This window comes from Trichechus manatus, unplaced genomic scaffold (genome assembly GCF_000243295.1).
Source record: "Trichechus manatus latirostris isolate Lorelei unplaced genomic scaffold, TriManLat1.0 scaffold00233, whole genome shotgun sequence".
In the NCBI taxonomy this organism is placed as follows: Eukaryota; Metazoa; Chordata; class Mammalia; order Sirenia; family Trichechidae; genus Trichechus; species Trichechus manatus.
Window position 1 is genome coordinate 1,414,485 of NW_004444169.1, and position 18,627 is coordinate 1,433,111.

An 18,627-nucleotide genomic window follows, 5' to 3' on the forward strand; every position below is an offset into this window, starting at 1 on the left:
AAAAGACCAGACTTACTGGCCTGACAGAGACTGGAGAAACCCCGAGACTATGGCCCCCAGACATCCTTTTAGCCCAGTAATGAAGTCATTCTGGAGGTTCACCTTTTAGCCAAAGATTAGGGAGACCCATAGGACAAAACGAGACTAAAGGGGCACACCACCCCAGGGGCAAGGACTAGAAGGCAGGAGGGGATAGGAAAGCTGGTAATAGGGAACCCAAGGTCAAAAAGGGAGAGTACTGACATGTCGTGGGGGTGTTAACCAATGTCACAAAACAATATATGTACTAACTGTTTAATGAGAAGCTAGTTTGTTCTGTAAACCTTCATCTAAAGTTCAATTTAAAAAATAAATTAAAAAAATCAATCTAAAATATTAATGGGCTAAGAAGAAAAACCACACGATCATATCAATAGATGCAAGGGGAAAAAGTATTTTACAAAATACACCACTCATTCGTGATAAAAACTCTCAACAAACTAGGAATAGAAGAGAACTTCCTAAAACTGATAACAAGCATCTATAAAACCTACATCTAATATCATACTTAATGAGAGACTGAATACTTTCCCCAAAGACCAGGGTCAAGACAAGGATATCCAGTTTCAGCACACCTATTCAACTTTGTATTGGAAGTCTTAGACAGTATAGTTAGAAAAAAAAAAGCCATACAGATTGGAAAGGGAGAAATACAACTGTTGCTATTCATAGATGACATGACCATCTACACAGAAAATCTCAAGAAATCTACAAAATAACACCTGGAATTAATAAGTGAGTGTAGAATTTTCATGGGATAAAGGTCAACACACAAAGAACAATCATAGTTCTATACAGTAGAATGAACAATTGGAACCTGAAATTATCAAAACAATATCATTTATATTAGGTGCCCCAAATATGAAATGTTTTGGTTGCCGTTGAGTCGATTCTAACTCATAGCAACCCCACGTGACAGAGTAGAACTGCCCTATAGGGTTTTCTTGACTGTAATCCTTACGGAAGCAGATAGCTCTCACAGAGCTGCTGGGTGGATTTGAACTATCAGCCTTTCAGTTAGTAGCCAAGCGCTTAACCATTGCTCAGCTCCTTAAATATGAAATATTTAACAAAACATGTACAGAACTTGTATACTAAAAACTATTAAACACTGATGACAGAAAGTAAAGATAACCTAAATAAATGGAGAGGCATACTGTATCCATGGATTGGAAGACTTAACCAATTGATCTATATATATAGCACAATTTCAGTCAAAATCATAGCACAATATTTTTGCAGAAACAGATAAGATTATTCTAAAATTTATATGGAAAGGCAAAGGAACTACAATATCTAAAACAATTCCAACTTTAAGACTTACCATACCAAACTAAAACTTGGTGACCCCAAGTGTTTCAGAGAACTACACTCCATAGGGTTTTCATGTCTATGACCATGGTCACTATGAGTCGGAGTTGACTCGTCAGCAATGGGTTTGGGTTTTATTGACCTTTCAGAAGCAGATCACCGGGTCTTTCTTTTGAGGTGCTTCGGGGTGGGTTCAAGCCACCAATCTTTCAGTTAGCAGCTCAATGTTTAACTATTTGTGCCACCCAAGGACTAATACCATAAAGCTACAGTAATCAAGACAGTGTGCTATGGGCAAAGGGATAAACAAATAATAGTTCAACTCAATAGGATAGAGTCTAGAAATAGACCCACATAAATATGGCCAATTGATTTTTGACAAAGGTGCAGAGGCAATTCAATGGGGAAAGGTTAGTCTCAACCAACTGTGTTGAAATAATTGGACATCCATATGCAATATATATATATATATATGTATGTATATATATGTCTGTATATATATATAACATTGCCTCAAACCTCATACTTTATACAAAAATTAACTCAAAATGGATGATAGCTTTGCATGTAAAACATAAAAAAGTGTCATGCCTGAGGTTAAGCAAAGAGTTCTTAGACAAGATACCAAAAGCATGATCCATAAAAGATAAAAATTGATAAATTGGGACTTCATCAAAATTAAAAATTTTTGCTCTAGAAAAGACTGTTAAGAGAATGAAAAGACAAGCTACAGACTGGGAGAAAATATTTGCAAACCAGATATCCAACAAAAGATTTGTATCCAGAATATATAAAGAACTCTCAAAACTCAACAATAGGTAAAAAAAAAAAAAAAAAAACCCTATTTAAAAATAGGCAAAAAACTGTTCTTGAACAGATCATTCATCAAAAAGTATATATGGACAGCAAATAAGCACAAGAAAAAATGTTCATCATTAGTCACTTAAAAAATGAAAATTACAACTATGATGATCTACCACTAAAAACCTATTAGAATGGTTTAAAAAAATATTGACAATACCAAGTGCTGGTGAGGAATGGTACAGCCACTCTGGAATATAGTCTGGCAGTTTCTTAGAAAGTTATACATACACTTACCATATGACCTAGAAATCCTACCCCTAGGTATTAACGCTAGAAAAATAAAAAATTATGTTATAACAAAAACCTGTGCATAAATGTTTATAGCATCTCTATTCATAATCACCAAAAATTGGAAACAACCCAAATATTCTTTAAGGGGTGAATGGATAAACAAATGGTGGTATGTCTATACAATGAAACTCTACTCAGCAATAAAAAGGAATGAACTACTGATACACGCAATAACTCGGATGAATCTCAAAGGCACTATGCTGAATGAAAGAAGCCAGTCTCAAAATATTACATATTATATGATTCAATTCATATGATTCTCTAAAAGAGAGAAATATAGTGACAGAGAAGAGACTGGTGGTTACCAGAGGTTAGGGTTGGGGTTGGGTGTGATTACCAAGGGATAATACTAGACAGATTTTTTTGAGTGCTACAACTGTTCTGTATGCTGATTGTGGTGGTGGTTACATAAATCTATTCCCATTGCCATTGAGTCTATACATGCATTAAAAATTCATAGATGTGTACACAGACATGCACAAAAGTCAAGTTTACTATATGTTAATTTAAACAATAAAATTGAAAAGAAAGGCCACAGGGTTACAAGTATAAATTAAATTGTTAAAAATAAAAATAACTTATTTTCATAATTTTTAGTTTTATTTCACAACATAAAGTCCCAGTCAAGAACTAAGCAAGACCTCTTTTATGTTAAAATATGCATTGAAAAAAAAGACTAGAAGGATACATGCTAGAGTATTAACTGTAGCCAAGTTGTTTCTGGGTAATGAGATTATAGGTGACTTGTTTTCTTTATTTTCTGTTTTCCAGAATAAGCTTATATTACCTTGATAATCAGAAGAAGAAAAAAGTAAAGAATCCTTTAAATTTGGGCCTAGTAATATTTTTTAAAGGAAACTTTGAGGTTCCAGTCTGTAAGCATGGAGAAGACAAGCAGCTAGGAGGAGAGAAGTTAGGGATCACAGAAAAGATCAGGAGATCTGCTATTGATGCCAGAGGAGGTAAGAAAACTAGCAGCTCTTAAGAAGGAGGAAGCTAGCTCACCTGAGACTGTTTGAAAACATCCTTCCCAACTACATCCAGGTTTGAGGGGTCTTTGATGGAACTAAAATACTTGGAAACAGCTTTGATCACCATATCACAGGGAGGAAGAACCAGCTGATGAGCTCAGGCCTAGAGGAAAGGCAAGATAAGCAAGGGATACTGACATCAAAGATGGATCACTAAGAAAAAGAGTGAGGTGGGGGTGAGATACAGAATTCAAATTCAGTAAATCCACTGAAAGAGAGTTAAAACCTTTTCTTTAAAAATAGGGGTTCCCTTTCCTTATTCTCACTACAGAATACTTGGAAAAAACCGTAAAGTATTAAGAAATGGATCACCACTGTTTTATGACACCGCTATAATTAATCTTTTGTGCATGTGTGTGAAACATATTGGCTGCTTCCAGTGTTCTGTTACTAAAAGTAATGTTGTGATGTGTGGACTGTGTTTGGATCCTTATTTGAACCAACCACAAAAAGGCCTTTTTGAGATAATCAAGAAAATCTAATAATGAATTAAATATTAAAATGATATCAAGGAATTATCATTTATTTTGTTAGGTGTGATAATGGCATTGTGCTTATGTAAGAAAATGCCCATATGTTTTTCATCTGTGGTCTTTTAAAGCTAGCAAGTGGCCATCTAAGATGCATCAATTGGTCCCAACCACCTGGAGTAAAGGAGAATGAAGAACACCAAAGACACAAGGAAAGTACTAGCCCAAGAGACAGAAAGAGCCACATAAAACAGAGACTGCATCAGCCTGAGACCAGAAGAACTAGATGGTGCCTGGCTACCACCAATGACCACCCTGACAGGGAACACAACGGACAGTCCCGGATGGAGCAGCAGAAAGGTGGGGTGCAGAACTCAAATTCTAGTAAAAAGACCAGACTTAATGGTCTGCTGAGACTGGAGGAACCCCAGAAAGCATGGCCCCTGGACTCTCTGTCAACCCAGAACTAAAGCAATTCTTGAGGCCAACTCTTCAGATAAAGATTGGACTGGACTGTAGGACATAAAATGATACTCGTGAAGAGTGTGCTTCATAGCTCAAGTAGATACATGAGACTAAATTGGCAGCTTCTGTCTGGAGAGATGAGAAGGCAGAGAGGCTTAGGAGCTGGTTAAATGGACATGGGAAATCGGGTGGAAAGGAGGAGTGTGCTGTCACAGTATAGGGAGAGCAATTAGGGTCACATAACAATGTATGTATAAATTTTTGTATGAAAGACTAACTTGAAATGTAAACTTTCACTTAAACTATAACAATAAACAACAACAACAACAACAAAAAGAAAATGCCCATGTATTTTAGAGATGCGTTTCAAAGTATATAGGAGCCCTGGTTGCACAGTGGTTAAGCACTTGGCTGCTAACCAAAAGGTCAGCGGTTTGAACTCACCAGCAGCTCCATGGGAGAAAGATGTGGCAGTCTGCTTCTGTAAAGATTTACAGCCTTGGAACACTATGGGGCAGTTCTACTCTGTCCTATAGAGTAGCTATGAATCAAAATCGACTTGACGGCAGTGGGTTTGGTTTTTTTGTTTATCGAAGCATATGGGGGTGAAAAGGCTTAAGGTTTGGCATTTGCTTTAAAATACATCAACAACAACGAAACCAGTAAGTGTGGCAAAATCTTGACAACCGTTGGATCTGAAGATTTTTTTTTAATTTCTTTAAAGTTCTGTGATGAAATGGATATATGATTTGTGGTCCACTTTCCAATTATTTAACTACAAACTTCCTAGAACTATAATTATTGAATCAGAGGTTATAAACTTCTTAAAGGCTTTTGATATAAAATTGTTTTGCCAAAAAGCTGTACCATTCATTACTTCAACAAATATTTATTGCCTGTCATGTACCAGGCACTGTCCTAGGCACCAGAGATAAAGCAGTGAACGTGACAGGCAAAAGTCCCTGCCCACAAAGGAGCTCAAATTCTAGTGTAGGTGTGTTGGGATGGGGTAGGTGGAGTCAAGCAAAAATATAAATAAAATGTATAGTGTGCTAGATGGTGATACGTGCTATGGAGAAAAACTAAGTAGAGAAGGGGCTAAGAAATGCACGTGTGTGTGTGTGTGTGCATGTAATTTTAAATAGGATGGTCAGGAAAGGCCTCACTGAGAAAATGACATTTAAGAAAAACTATAGGAGAGATGAAATAGCTATGTGGGAGGTAAAAGCATTTCAAGTAGAAGGAATTGTAAGTGCAAAGGTTCTGAGAGCAAAAGAAAAAGGAAGATGAGATCAGAGATGTAACAGGGGGCTGGACAGTATAGGGCTTCATAGGCCATGGTAAGGACTGGCCTTTCACTCTTAGTGACATAAAGAGCCATTGAAGGAATTTGAATAGAGAAGTGACATGATCTGAGTCAGTTTTTAAAAAGATCACTCTGACTGTTGTGTTGAAATAGATGGTAGGGGGTAGGGGTGGGTGCAAACAGAAGACCAGTCCAGGCAAGAAATGATGATGGCATGACCAGGGTAGTAGCAGTGAAAAGGGTGAGAAGTGAACATATTTTGAAGTGAGAACAAATGGTATTTGCTGACAGTTGAAATGTGGAGCATGAGAAAGACAGAAAAAAGCCAAGGACAACTCCGAAGTTTTCTTAGCCTAAGCAACTGGAAGGATGAAGTTGCCATTAACAAAAATGAGGAAGATTGTGGGAGGAACAGGTTTAGGAGAAAGATCAGGAGTTTCCATTTGGACATATTAGTTTGAGATGCCTATTAGATATGCAAATTAAGATGTTCAGTAGGCAGTTAGATATTAGAATCTGAAGCTCAAGAGAGAGGTCAGAGCTGGAGATGTAAATTTAGGCATCATCAATGGAAAGGTGGTATTTAAAATCATGAGACTGGATGAGATCAGTCAAATGGGCAGTGGGTGTAGACAGAAAAGAAAAGGAACCCAAGGACAGAACTCTGGAACACTTCAAAGTTAAGAAGTAGGGAAGAAGAAAAGGAAGCAGCAAAGGAGACTGAGAATCAGCAGCCAGTGAAGTAGGAAGGAAACCAGAAGAGAGTAGTGTCCATAAAGCCAAGTGAAGAAAGTTTTCCAGGGAAGAGAGAGTGAGAAATTGTGTCAAATGCTGCTGATTGGTCACATAAGATGAGAACTGAGAGCAGGCCATTGGATTTGTTAACATGGAGGTCATTACTGACCTTGTCAAGAGCAATTTTGGCAAAGCTGAATCAAGAAAGAAGAGGGGAAAGGGACAGTAAACAGCTCAAGTATAGATAACTCTTTAGAGGAGTTTGCTGTAAGGGAAAAAGAAATATGAAGCAGTAGCTTGGGAGGGTGAGTGAGGTCAAGAGAGTGTTTTTTGTTTTATTTTTTAATATGAGTGTATGCTTATATATCTAATGGGAAAGATGCAGTGAAGAGAGGAAAACTGATGATGCAAGAGAAAGAGAATTATTGAAGTGATATCTTTAAGTTGGTAAGAAGGGATGAGCTCTAGTGTATCAGTGGAGGGGGTGGCCTTAGATAGGAACATAGACAGTTAACAGGATGTGGGTAGAGCATGTGGGCAGAGCATGTGAGCACATAGATGCATGTAGGTGAGAAGATGAGGGAGTGGGAGTTTCTGGAAGTTCTCTTCCAATTGCTTCAATTTTGTTAGTGAAATAGGAAGCAAGGTCACGGGCTGAGAGTGAGTAAAGAGGAAGAAGTGTGAGAGGTTTGAGGAGAGAGAAGGTATGAAATAGAGTTAATCTGTGAAAGCCAAAACCTGTGTAAGGTGGCAACCTGTTAGAGAAGGAAAACTCAAATATTTCCCACTAATAGAGAGTGGTAGAAAAGTGGTAAGCTGCACCCTGTCGAAGGCAGAAAACTTGCGAGACCTGGAAAAAGAAGGCAGTTTCATCAAGTTCCAGCGCTCGCAGGTTTCATTGCAGTTGTCTAGGAGAGTGAAAGGACTAGGGAAATATAATATGATCGTCAATTTATACTATCACCAGAAATATATGAGAATATCAGTCTCACCACACCATTGATAGCAGTGGGTAGACTAATTTTTCAGTATTTGGTAATTTGTTAGGTTAAAAAAATCACCAAAAAACCCAAACCCACTGCCTTTAAGTCGATTCCAACTCATAGTGCCCCTATAGGACAGAGTAGGACTGCCCCATAGGGTTTCCAAGGCTGTAAATCTTTATGGAAGAAGACTGCCACATCTTTGACCCGCCATGCAGCTGGTGGATTTGAACAGCCAACATTTCTTGGTTAGCAGCAGAGCGCTTTAACCAATGCACCACCAGGGCTCCTTACAATCACACTGCTTATTTAATTTGTTCATCTGAGCACTAGTGAGGTTTAATATCTAGTCATATTATTAGCCACTGTATTTCCTCCTTTGTGAATTGTCTGCTTATGTCCTTTGCTCATAATTATTTATTGGAGTGTTAGTATTTGTCTTCATAGATTTGTATGAAACCTTAAAATACTAAGGGTATTGACCATAACTGTAATTTTTTGTCTGTGAGTATTTGAAATATTTTAAATCTGATGAAAGACAATTTTTCTATCAAATCTCTGATCAAAACCTGATATCCCCTAATGTGTATAGGCAGGAAACTGGGCATGTTACCTTAAGAGATGCAAGAGGATGCTCTGGTCTGAAGAGGTTCCAGTGAAAAGTGGCCAGGTCCTCATCTGGGAGAATGTGGTTACCTATAAAGTACATTTGTCATTTATTACCTATGTAAATGTTTTCTTAGAACCCCCAGGTCATGAAAGTGGTCCTGGGAGAGAAAATGATCAAATAATTTACAAAGATCTATATTGTTGATGTAATGAATATGCTATTGATGTTAAGTGCCATCGAGTCGGTTCCAGCTCATAGCAACCCTGTGTACAACAGAACGAAACAATGCCAGGTCCAGCACCATCCTCACAACTGTTTCTATGTTTGAGCCCATGGTTGCAGCCACTATGTCAATCCATCTCATTGAGGGTCTTCCTCTTTTTTGCTGACCCTCTACTTTACCAAACATGATGTCCTTCTCCAGGGACTAGTCCTTCCTAATAACATTTCCAAAGTATGGAAGACAAAGTCTCACCATCCTGGCTTCTAAGGAGCATTCTGGCTGTACTTCTTCCAAGACAGATTTGTTCATTCTTCTGGCAGTCCATGGTATATTCAATATTCTTTGCCAACACTATAATTCAAATGCATTGATTCTTCTTTGGTTTCCCTTATTAAATGTCCAGCTTTTGCAAGCATATGAGGCAACTGAAAATACTATGGCTTGGGTCAGGCGTACCTTAGTCCTCAAAATGACATCTTTTCTTTTTAACACTTTAAAGTGGTCTTTTGCAGAGGATTTGCCTAATGAAATATGTCATTGATTACCTACTATGTACCATGTGTACCATCTCTAATCTTTACAATAATTATGCATGGTAGTAGTATTATCCTTATTTTACAGATAAGAAAACTGAAGTTTGGACAAGTTTGGTGACTTGGCCCAAGGTGGCACAGTTATTAAGTGCCCACACCAGGATTGCTAGGACAGCGTGACTCCAAACCCCAGACTATATATCACCTAGTCGTGCTGCCACCAATTACTGACTGCCTAGTAAGTGCTGGGTATTTGTAAAAACGTTGTGGGGATAGTGTCTGACCTCCTCTAATTTCACAATTGGGAAGGAGAATCAAGATCAACAGCCCAAGGCTGATTCCTATGAGGCTGGGGTGAGACATGCCTCCTCTCTTCGCCATCTTTACCAATTCTGACACCAACCGTCCCTCCCATTGCACTCTCTACTTCTCTCTGGGTTTGATAATTCATTGCAATGGCCACAAAGACTCACAGACAATACTCACGATTATGGGTTTTATTAGGGAAATAACAATTACAATTCAGGCTCAGGAACACTCAGGATACAGTTCTTCCACCAGGACAGCCTCTTCCCCGCCGTGCTCACAGACACGCCTCTCCCTGGTCCTTGGCCTCTGCCCAAAGACACTCAGCTTTCTCTCTCCATGGGCGGGAAGCCCACCACACCATCTCCTGCTGCTGGGTCTCTGCTGTCACTTCTTGCTGTCTTTAGTGTTACAGTTTTCTCTCTCTGTCTCCTGGTTCCAGGAGCTTCTCAGAGCAGGGATCCTGGGTCCAAAGGACATGCTGGCTCCTGGCTTTTCTTCCTTGGTGGTGGTGGGATCTTCTCTTTCCTGCCTCTGAAGTGGTTCATTTCAAGCCCCCCGGGATGGCAAAACTGACCAATCCCTTTGGTGGGCCACAATTACCCTATCACATAGTCCTGCCCAATCACTTGGGTGGGAGTTACAAGACCATGGCTAGAAAATCCACACAAAAGCAATCCACTACACCACAGTATTTTATATATTTCATTTCACTTAACCTTATCAATAACACCATGATGGATTATTATTCCCATTTTACAGATGAAGAAACTAAAACCAGGGAGGTGTGACTTCAGTGATTTTCCCAAGGCCTAGTTCCAAAATTTGTGCTGACTCCATTAGATTATCAAGCTCAACTTCTTTGGGGTTGTAGAGTGAAGGTTATACCTGAGACATGATAGTAACCCTCATGCTGTCAGTACTTAGAAAACCAACTCAAGACATAAACAACTCTCTCCAATTTACTCTGAAATACATGTTACAAAGATAAATTGATGGATGGATAGATATAACATAAAGTAAGTATAGAAAAATGTTAAGGGTAGAATACAGGTAGTGGATATAGGGTCTTCACTGCAAAATTCTTTCAACTTTACTGTAAATTTGGAAAATTTTCATAAAATCGTTGGCACAAAAGTAACAACAAGAAAAATATAATCAACAATTTTTGTTCTTAGTTCAAATTTAGACACTGGGAGAAAATGCTAATGTTCTGAGTGGGGAACCAGAGTTGTCTGGGTCTAGTAAAACATTTAGCCAAGATCAGTACTCTGCATTTAACAGTTATGAAATGTAACAACAAAAATATTTTTTTTAAATCAAAATAATGTTCTGGAATATCCTATAGCAATCCATAAGACAAACACGCTGAGTTTCAGTGTGGTCTAATCAGAAGCCCAAAAGCCTGCTGGGTTCTCCCTCAGCATAGTGTTTGGCATGTGGACTTTAAGAAGACAAATCACTCATGATAAGCAAAGAGATTGAATCAGTATTAAAAAGTTTCCCAACAAAGAAAAGTCTAGGAAGAGACAGCTTCACTGGGGAATTCTATTGAACTGACGCCAATCCTGTTCAAACTCTTCTAAAAAATAGAAGAAGAAATACTCCCTAACTCTTTCTATGAAGACGGCATTACCCTGGTACCAAAGCCAGACAAAAATGCTGTAAGAAAACTACAGACTAATATCCCTTACGAATAGAGATGCCAAAATTTTCAACAAAATACTAGCAAACAGAATCCAACAGCATATTAAAAACTATAAAGCATGATCAAGTGGGATTTATTCCAGGAACGCAAGGTTGGTTCAACATTTGAAAATCAAGCAATGTAATACAACACATTAATAGAACAGAGGAAAAGAACGACATGATCATCTCAATCGATACAGAAAAGGCATTCAATAAAACCCAACACCCTTTCTTGATAAAAACTCTTAACAAGATAGGGATAAAAGGAAAGTTCCTCAACATGATTAAGGGCTTTTATGAAAAACCAACCGCCAGTCCAGTTAACGATGGAGGCTTAGGCAGATGCATCATAATGACCCCTAACAACACACTTGAGAAACTAAGTAAAACAGACAAAAATACCGACCTCGGATGCCAGTACATCCAGTGGAGAGTTGAAGAAATAGACTGAGCACCGATTGGAAGGAAAACAGAGATTCGTGGATAGACCACACCCTGCCAACCGGCACGGCACAGCATCAAGCAAGGACCTCGAGTAAGGAACCCAAGAAAGCAACCTCAAAGAGAACACAGCCAGTGGAAGGGTGGAAGAGATTCTGTGCAAACAACCCTGGAAATATACAATGAGGTGGGCAGGACCTGTCCTGGGCAGGGCACCCCTGAGAGGGTCAACTGCGGGAGTGGCATGGTTTGGAAGCCAGAGAACCACAGGGAAGTGCTTCTAGAACAAAGGGAGGGAGACTGAATCATCAGAGCTTAAGGGAAGAAGACAGAAAATAGATAGGGAGTACACATTTGCAGGGAAGCAAAGGGGAGGAAGAGAAGGGCAGGCATCAGCTCCAGTCCCTCTGGTAAGTGCAAGAAGGGAGGAAGATAGGAATTAGTGCAAAGATGGCTTGTCAGTGGTGGCGCCTGGCCATTTAACTGGAGACACCCAGCAAAAAGTCAACCCTCAGATTAACAACTAGAAGGCACCCCTTGCCCCAGCAACTGGCCCTATGTAAACCGACACCCCCTCCTGTCCCTGTAGGATCCCCATCACTCCCCACCCTTCCCAGATGTGTTAATGGACACAAACCTCACCTTGCCCTCTTCCACTCCTAGAAGTACAGACCTTCTGTGCAAACCCCAGCAGGCTTCCCTCTGTCCCTCCCCCAATCCCAGGCAGCAGGGCCTCTGGCCCCCTCCCCTCCCACCCACAGACCTCTCCCAGCTGAGAAGGACGCCACATCCTCTCCTGCTGAACCCTCCCCCTAGCTGAGCAAGACACCATGTCCTGCCCTACAGACTCCTAGCCAGCCAAGCAGCTCCGTGCCCTGCCAAGCTGACCCCCAACTGCCCTGCCAACCCTACCCCCCATGGCTGAGTGGAATTCCATGCCGTCAGCCAAACCCCTAACTGCCCTGCTGACCGCAGCCCCCCAGCTGAGCAGGACTCTGTGCCTTGCCTAGCCGAACCCCTGTCTGGCTGAGCAGAACTTCATGCCCTGCCCTACTGACCCTGCCTCCCCCAAGTAGGATTCCACGCTTTCCTCTGCCAACTCCCCCAGCTGAACAGGACTCCACACCCTTCCCAGCCAACCCCTACCCAGCTGAGTGGGACTCCATGCCCTGCCCTCCAGACCCCACCCCCCAGCCCAGCAGGACTCTGTGCCCTTCCCAGCCAACCCCTCCCCAGCCCAGCAGGACTTCATGTCCCTCCAGCCCCTCCCTGGCCAAGTGGGAACCCAGTGCCCTGCCCAGTTAACCCCTCCCTGGCTAGGCAGGACTTCTTACCCTACCCTGCCAGCCCCCTCCACCTTGGAGCAAGACTTGCTTCCCTGCCCTGCCGACCTGCCCCCAACAGAGTGGGACCCTGTGCCTTGCTTATCCCTCCCCAGCTGCACAGGCCTCTGCACCCTATCCTGCCTGCCCCTCCCTGCATCCCATCCTACACTTCAGGGGTCACACTGATTGCTTGTGCCAATGCAGAGGGAATGCATTATACCTCAAGAGCTGTGAAAGGATACTGACCACTCGACACCTGGCACCTCACGTCAGGAAAAGGACCTGTCTGTGCACCACCATGTAATCCTCTAAGAGAAGTCATACATACCCAAGAACACAAGACCCCAGTGTGTGTGCAACCCACCATACCCACCAGTGAGAAGAAAACACACCCAGCCAAATGACAGCACCAAACCCATAGAAACACCAACCAACTGGCAGCATCATACTCATACACAGACCAAACTACAAAACATTAATTAAAACAATACATAGGAAGGTAGACAATATAAAGAGAGAGGGACAAAGCTAAGCCACAGATATATCAAAACAAAAGCAAAAAAAAATACAAAAAGGCAAACAAACAATTAATAAAGAAGAATATGAACAAATAAAATAGCACTTTAATGCCTTGAAGACAGCAGTCAATTACAAATCATATGAAGAAACAGGACATGATGAGTCAAGCAAATGAGCAAAGTAACAGAATGGAAAACCATTCTGAGGAAGAACTGATAAAAGAACTGCTTGACAAAGAATTCAAAAGACTTATATTTAGGTTCCTCAAAGAGTTAAAAAAAAACACAGAAAAAAACTTAGATGAATTCAGGAAAAAGATACAAGAATAAAATGACAAACTCAATAGACAAATAGAAACCATACAAGTGCAAATAAAAATTCAGAAGCGTAACAATAAAATATCAGAAATAAACAACTCTATCGAAGACAGAAGTAGAATTGAATCAAGGGAAGAAAGAATCAGTGAAATAGAGGACAAATCCCTTGATACTAATTTGTTTGAGGAACAAGCAGAAAAAAGATGGAAGAAAAATGAAGAAAGTCTAAGGGTTATGTAGGACACCATCAAGAGGACTAATATAAGCATATTATAAATCCCAGAAAAATAAGAGACAAAAAAGAGTACTGAGAGAATTTCTGAATACATAGTGGCAGACAACTTCCCAAATATGAAAGATGAGAAGATTTCCATCCAAGAAACTCAATGAACCCCGTACAGGATGAAGCCCAAAAGAAACTCACCAAAACATATCATAATCAAACTTTCCAGAACCAAAGAAAAAGAATTTTGAGAGCAGCTGGAGAAAAGTGAAATATCTCCTTCAAAGGAGCCTCAATAAGACTAGGTGCTGATTTCTCATCAGAAACCATGCAGTAAGAAGGCAATGGGATGACATATACAAATCCCTGAAAGAAAAGAACTGCCAATCAAGAATCATATATCTAGCAAAACTGTCTTTCCAAAATGAGAGTGAAATTAGGACATTCTCAGACAAGCAGAAGTTAAAAGAATTTGTAACCATCAGACCAGCTCTACAAGCAATATTAAAGGGAATGCTTTGGATAGAAAACCAACAACATCAGACAACCTAAGATAAAAACACATGACAGTATCACACAGAGATCAAGCCAGGAAAAGACTTGAAAAAAAGTAAAATAAACCTACAAAACTGATTAAAGGGAACCAGAGATATAATGATAGTAAATTATGACAACTTCAAAATAAAAGGGGGAATGAATGATGCAGTTATAGAATTTCCATATGGGGAAGAAGTCAAGGTGATCTCAAGAGATAACATACGATTTTAAATTTAGGGTGATAAATGTAAACTTTAGGGTAACCACAATAAATCTACTCACCAAAACAAAGAAGAGGAAAACCAAAAAAACTCAGTAAACAACACAAAAACAACAACAAATGAAAGCAAAAGAAAATCCATATACAAGAAGGACTCAGCACAGAAAGTAAAGAAAAATAAAGAAACCGTTAACACCACAAAAAAAGGATAACAAAATGGCAGCAGTAAATCCATATCTATCGAAAATCACACTGAATATAAAAGGATTAAATGCACCAGTCAGGAGGCAGAGAGTGGCAGAATAGATAAAAAATAATGACCCATCAATATGCTGTCTACAAGAGACACACCTTAGATACAAAGACATAAACAGGATAAAAATCAAAGGATGGGAAAAATATACAAAGTAAACAGTAATCAAAAGAGAGGAGTGGCAATATTAATATCTGACAAAATAGGCTTTAACTAAAAAAATCATTATAAGATACTAAGAAGAATACTCTATAAATGATTAAAGGATAAATTCATCAAAAGACATAACAAATATAATTATTTATGCACCCAGTGCGAGAGTTCTATATATATAAACTCTAACAGAACTGAAGAGAGAAACAGACAAATCCACAGTAATAGTAGATTTTACCACACCACTTTCAATAATGGACAGAACAACCAGAAAGAAAACCAACAAAGACACAGAAGACCTAAATAACACTATCAACCAACTGGACCTCACAGACATATATAGAACACAACACCCAACAGGAGAACAATACACATGTCTCTCTAACGCACATGGAACGTTCTCCAGAATAGACCATATCTTAGACCACAAAGCAAGCCTCAATAAATTTAAAAAGATTGAAATTACACAAAACATCTTGTCTGACCATAACAGTATGAAACTAGAAATAAATAACAGGAAGAACAAGGAAAATAAATATATGAAAACTAAATAACACATTATAAAAAAAAATTGGGTCATAGAATAAATCAAAAGTGAAATAAAAAATTTTAGAATCAAATGAATGAGAACACAACATAACAAAACCTATGCGACACAGCAAAAGCAGTGCTGAGAGGGAAATTTATGGCAATAGATGCATACATTAAAAAAGAAGAGAGGCGGAACCAAGATGGCAGAATAGTCAGAGGCACTAAGCCATCCCACTGCAACAAAACCCCGAAAAACCAAGTAAAACAGATACAGACATCGAACTTGGAACCCTAAACCTTAAATGAGAGGATAAAGTATTAGACCAGAAGTCACTGAGGAGAAGAAACTGATAGAAAAAAGAATAGGAATAGAGAAGGAGTGGAGGTTCCCAGCCAAATGGCATGACTCAGTGTGGCCATCTGGGAATGAAACCAACAACCCCACACGCAGAAAAGCACCTCCACAGAATTCCCAATATGAGACATAGGTATGGCATGGACACACCCAGGGCAAAGTAAGACCATCCTTGCTGACTGCAACTCAAGGAGACAAGACTCTCTCACACAGCAACCACAGGAGCACACTCCTACAACACTCACCTCTCTGCTCAACAGCAGATATAACTGTCCCATCCTGGCAACCCTGACTTTCAGGAACCACAGTACTAACCCACCCTATGGCCCTCCTCCATCTAGACCCTCTGCCCCTGCCTTCACCTCCCTTCTACCTTTCTCCTCTGCCTTGCCACCTGCAGCTCAGAGAGTATGAGGCCCGGATCCTGGGACCTTCCCCACCAGCTCTAGACCCCTCCTGCCACTCACTGGGGCCCCGATGGAACCCAACCTGGAACCCAGGCCTCTCCTTGCCAGCTCCAAACCTCCCCCATCATGGCCCTGGGGGACACGGCATGGACCCCCATGCCCCTCCCCACCAGTTCAGGACCTCCCTGCCAACTGCCGTGGCCCCACCCCAGCCCCCGGCTCACATTATACTGCAGACAAACAATGCATCTCCACCCCTTTCCCCTCTGCTGAACCTGCCACACTGCACCATAGCTGAGTGGCTGATTCTGCACACCCGGACAAGGTGGTGAGAACTATCATACCCACAGACAAGCAAGCAACAAAGCATGCCTGGTCCACCAGATGAGGCATAACCAAACCAAACAAAAAGGAGGATGAAACAAACAAACCTACAACCAACAAATAAAGAAAATAACTGAATGTCTTGGAGACAGCAGACAATATCAAAACATATTAAAAAAAAGGACAAGATGCCTCCAGCAAGCGACCAGAATAAGGCAGCAGTTAATCTTCCAGCAGAAGAAAAGACACTGGAATTATCTAATTGGAAATGCAAAAGTCTAATATTCAGGATTCTCCAAGAGATTAGGAAATAAATCAAGGAAAATGCAGAAACAATCATGGAAAACACAGACAAAACCAAACAAACCATAGCCAATATCAAGGAAAACACAGACAAAGCAATAGACTAATGCAGGAAAATAATACAAGAACAAAATGACAAAATAAATAAACAATTAGAAATCATACAATAACAGCAATTAGAAATTGAAAACATGAACAACAAAATTTCAGAAATGGACAATGCAATAGGATTTAGGAGCAAATTTGAAACAATGGAAGACAGAATCAGTGAAATTGAAGACGAATACATGGTTGCCACATTGAGGAAAAATCAGAGAAAAGAATGAAGAAAAATAAAGAAAATCTAAGAACTACATGGGATACAATCAAGAGCAAAAATTTTCGAGTGATCGGAGTTCCAGAGCAGGGGGAGAAAATTGAAAACACAGAGAAGACCATTGAAAATTTGCTGACAGAAAACTTCCCTAATATCGTGAAAGATGAAAAGCTGACCATCCAAGAAACTCAATGAACCCCATATAGGATAGACCCACAAAGAAAGTCACCAAGACTTATCATAATCACACTCGCTGAAACAAAAGACTAAGAAAGAATCCTGAGAGTAACTTGAGAAAAACAAAAAGTCACATACAAAGGGGAAACAGTAAGACTAAGCCCTAGGATGATACATATAAAATTTTGAAAGGAAAAATTGCCAATCAAGAATAATATATCCTGCAAAGCTCTTGCTCAAATATGATAGCAAAATTAGGACATTTTCAAATAAACAGAAATTAAAGGAATTTGTAAAAACCAAACCAAACTTACAAGAATTATTAAAGGGAGCTCTTTGGTTAGAGAACTAACAACATCAGACAACAACCTGAATCTAGCACACAGGTCAGTATCAACAAAATATTGACCTAGGTAATGAACTCTCAAGGATAAAACAAAACTAAAAGATTCAAATCAGGGAACTGAAGGTGTCAATTTGTAAATGACGATAATGTCAGAACAATAAAAGGGATGAATACACAATGTAGGTATACAACTTTAAAATGGAGAGGAAGTCAAGGTGATATCAAATAATAAAAGGCTGGTTCAAACTTAGGAAGATAAGGGTAAATTTCAAGGTAATCACAAAGTTAACAAACCTACTCATCAAAATAAAGAAGAAAAACATAAATTCTTAGTAAACACAAAATCTAGAATAATGAAAGAACAAAACAAAAGTACACAAACAACAGGAACTAAGCACAAGAGAGTAAGAGGAACAAAGAAAACATTAGCACCACAAAAAAAAGCACTACCAAATGACAGGAATAAACTCACACCTATCGATAATCACAGTGAATGCAAATGGCTTAAATTCACCCAAAAAGAGACAGAGAGTGACAGAATGAATAAAAACCATGACCCATTAATATGCTGTCTACAACAGACACACCTTAGACACAAAGACATAAATATATTAAAATCAAAGGAAAGAAAAACTATATCAAGCAAACAGCAACCAAAAAATAGCAAGAGTGGCAATACCAATCTCAGATAAAATAGAATTTAAGGTAAAATCCACCATAAAAGACAAGGAAGGACATTATATAATGATTAAAGGGACAATCCACCATGATGACATAACCATAATTAACATCTATACACCCAATGACAGGGCTCCAAAATACATAAACTTTAACAGCACGGCAAAGAGAAATTGACAATTCCATGATAACAGGAGGAGACTTAACACACCACTCTTGGTAAAGCACAGAACATCTAGAAAGAAACTCAACAAAGATACAGAAGATCTAAAGGCCACAATCAACCAACTTGACCTCATAGACATACATAGAACACCCTACCCAACAGTAGCAAAGTACACACTCT

At 39.6% G+C, this 18,627-nt stretch overlaps 1 protein-coding gene across 1 annotated transcript in view; it reads right to left on the reverse strand.

The window, feature by feature from the left end:
- The window catches only part of FAM120C (family with sequence similarity 120 member C), a 103,502-nt gene that overhangs the window by 29,946 nt on the left and 54,929 nt on the right, over positions 1 to 18,627 (reverse strand). Inside the window, 2 exon segments of the mRNA XM_004391423.1 lie at positions 3,511 to 3,639; positions 8,109 to 8,191. Coding sequence (XP_004391480.1) covers positions 3,511 to 3,639; positions 8,109 to 8,191 — 212 coding nt within the window.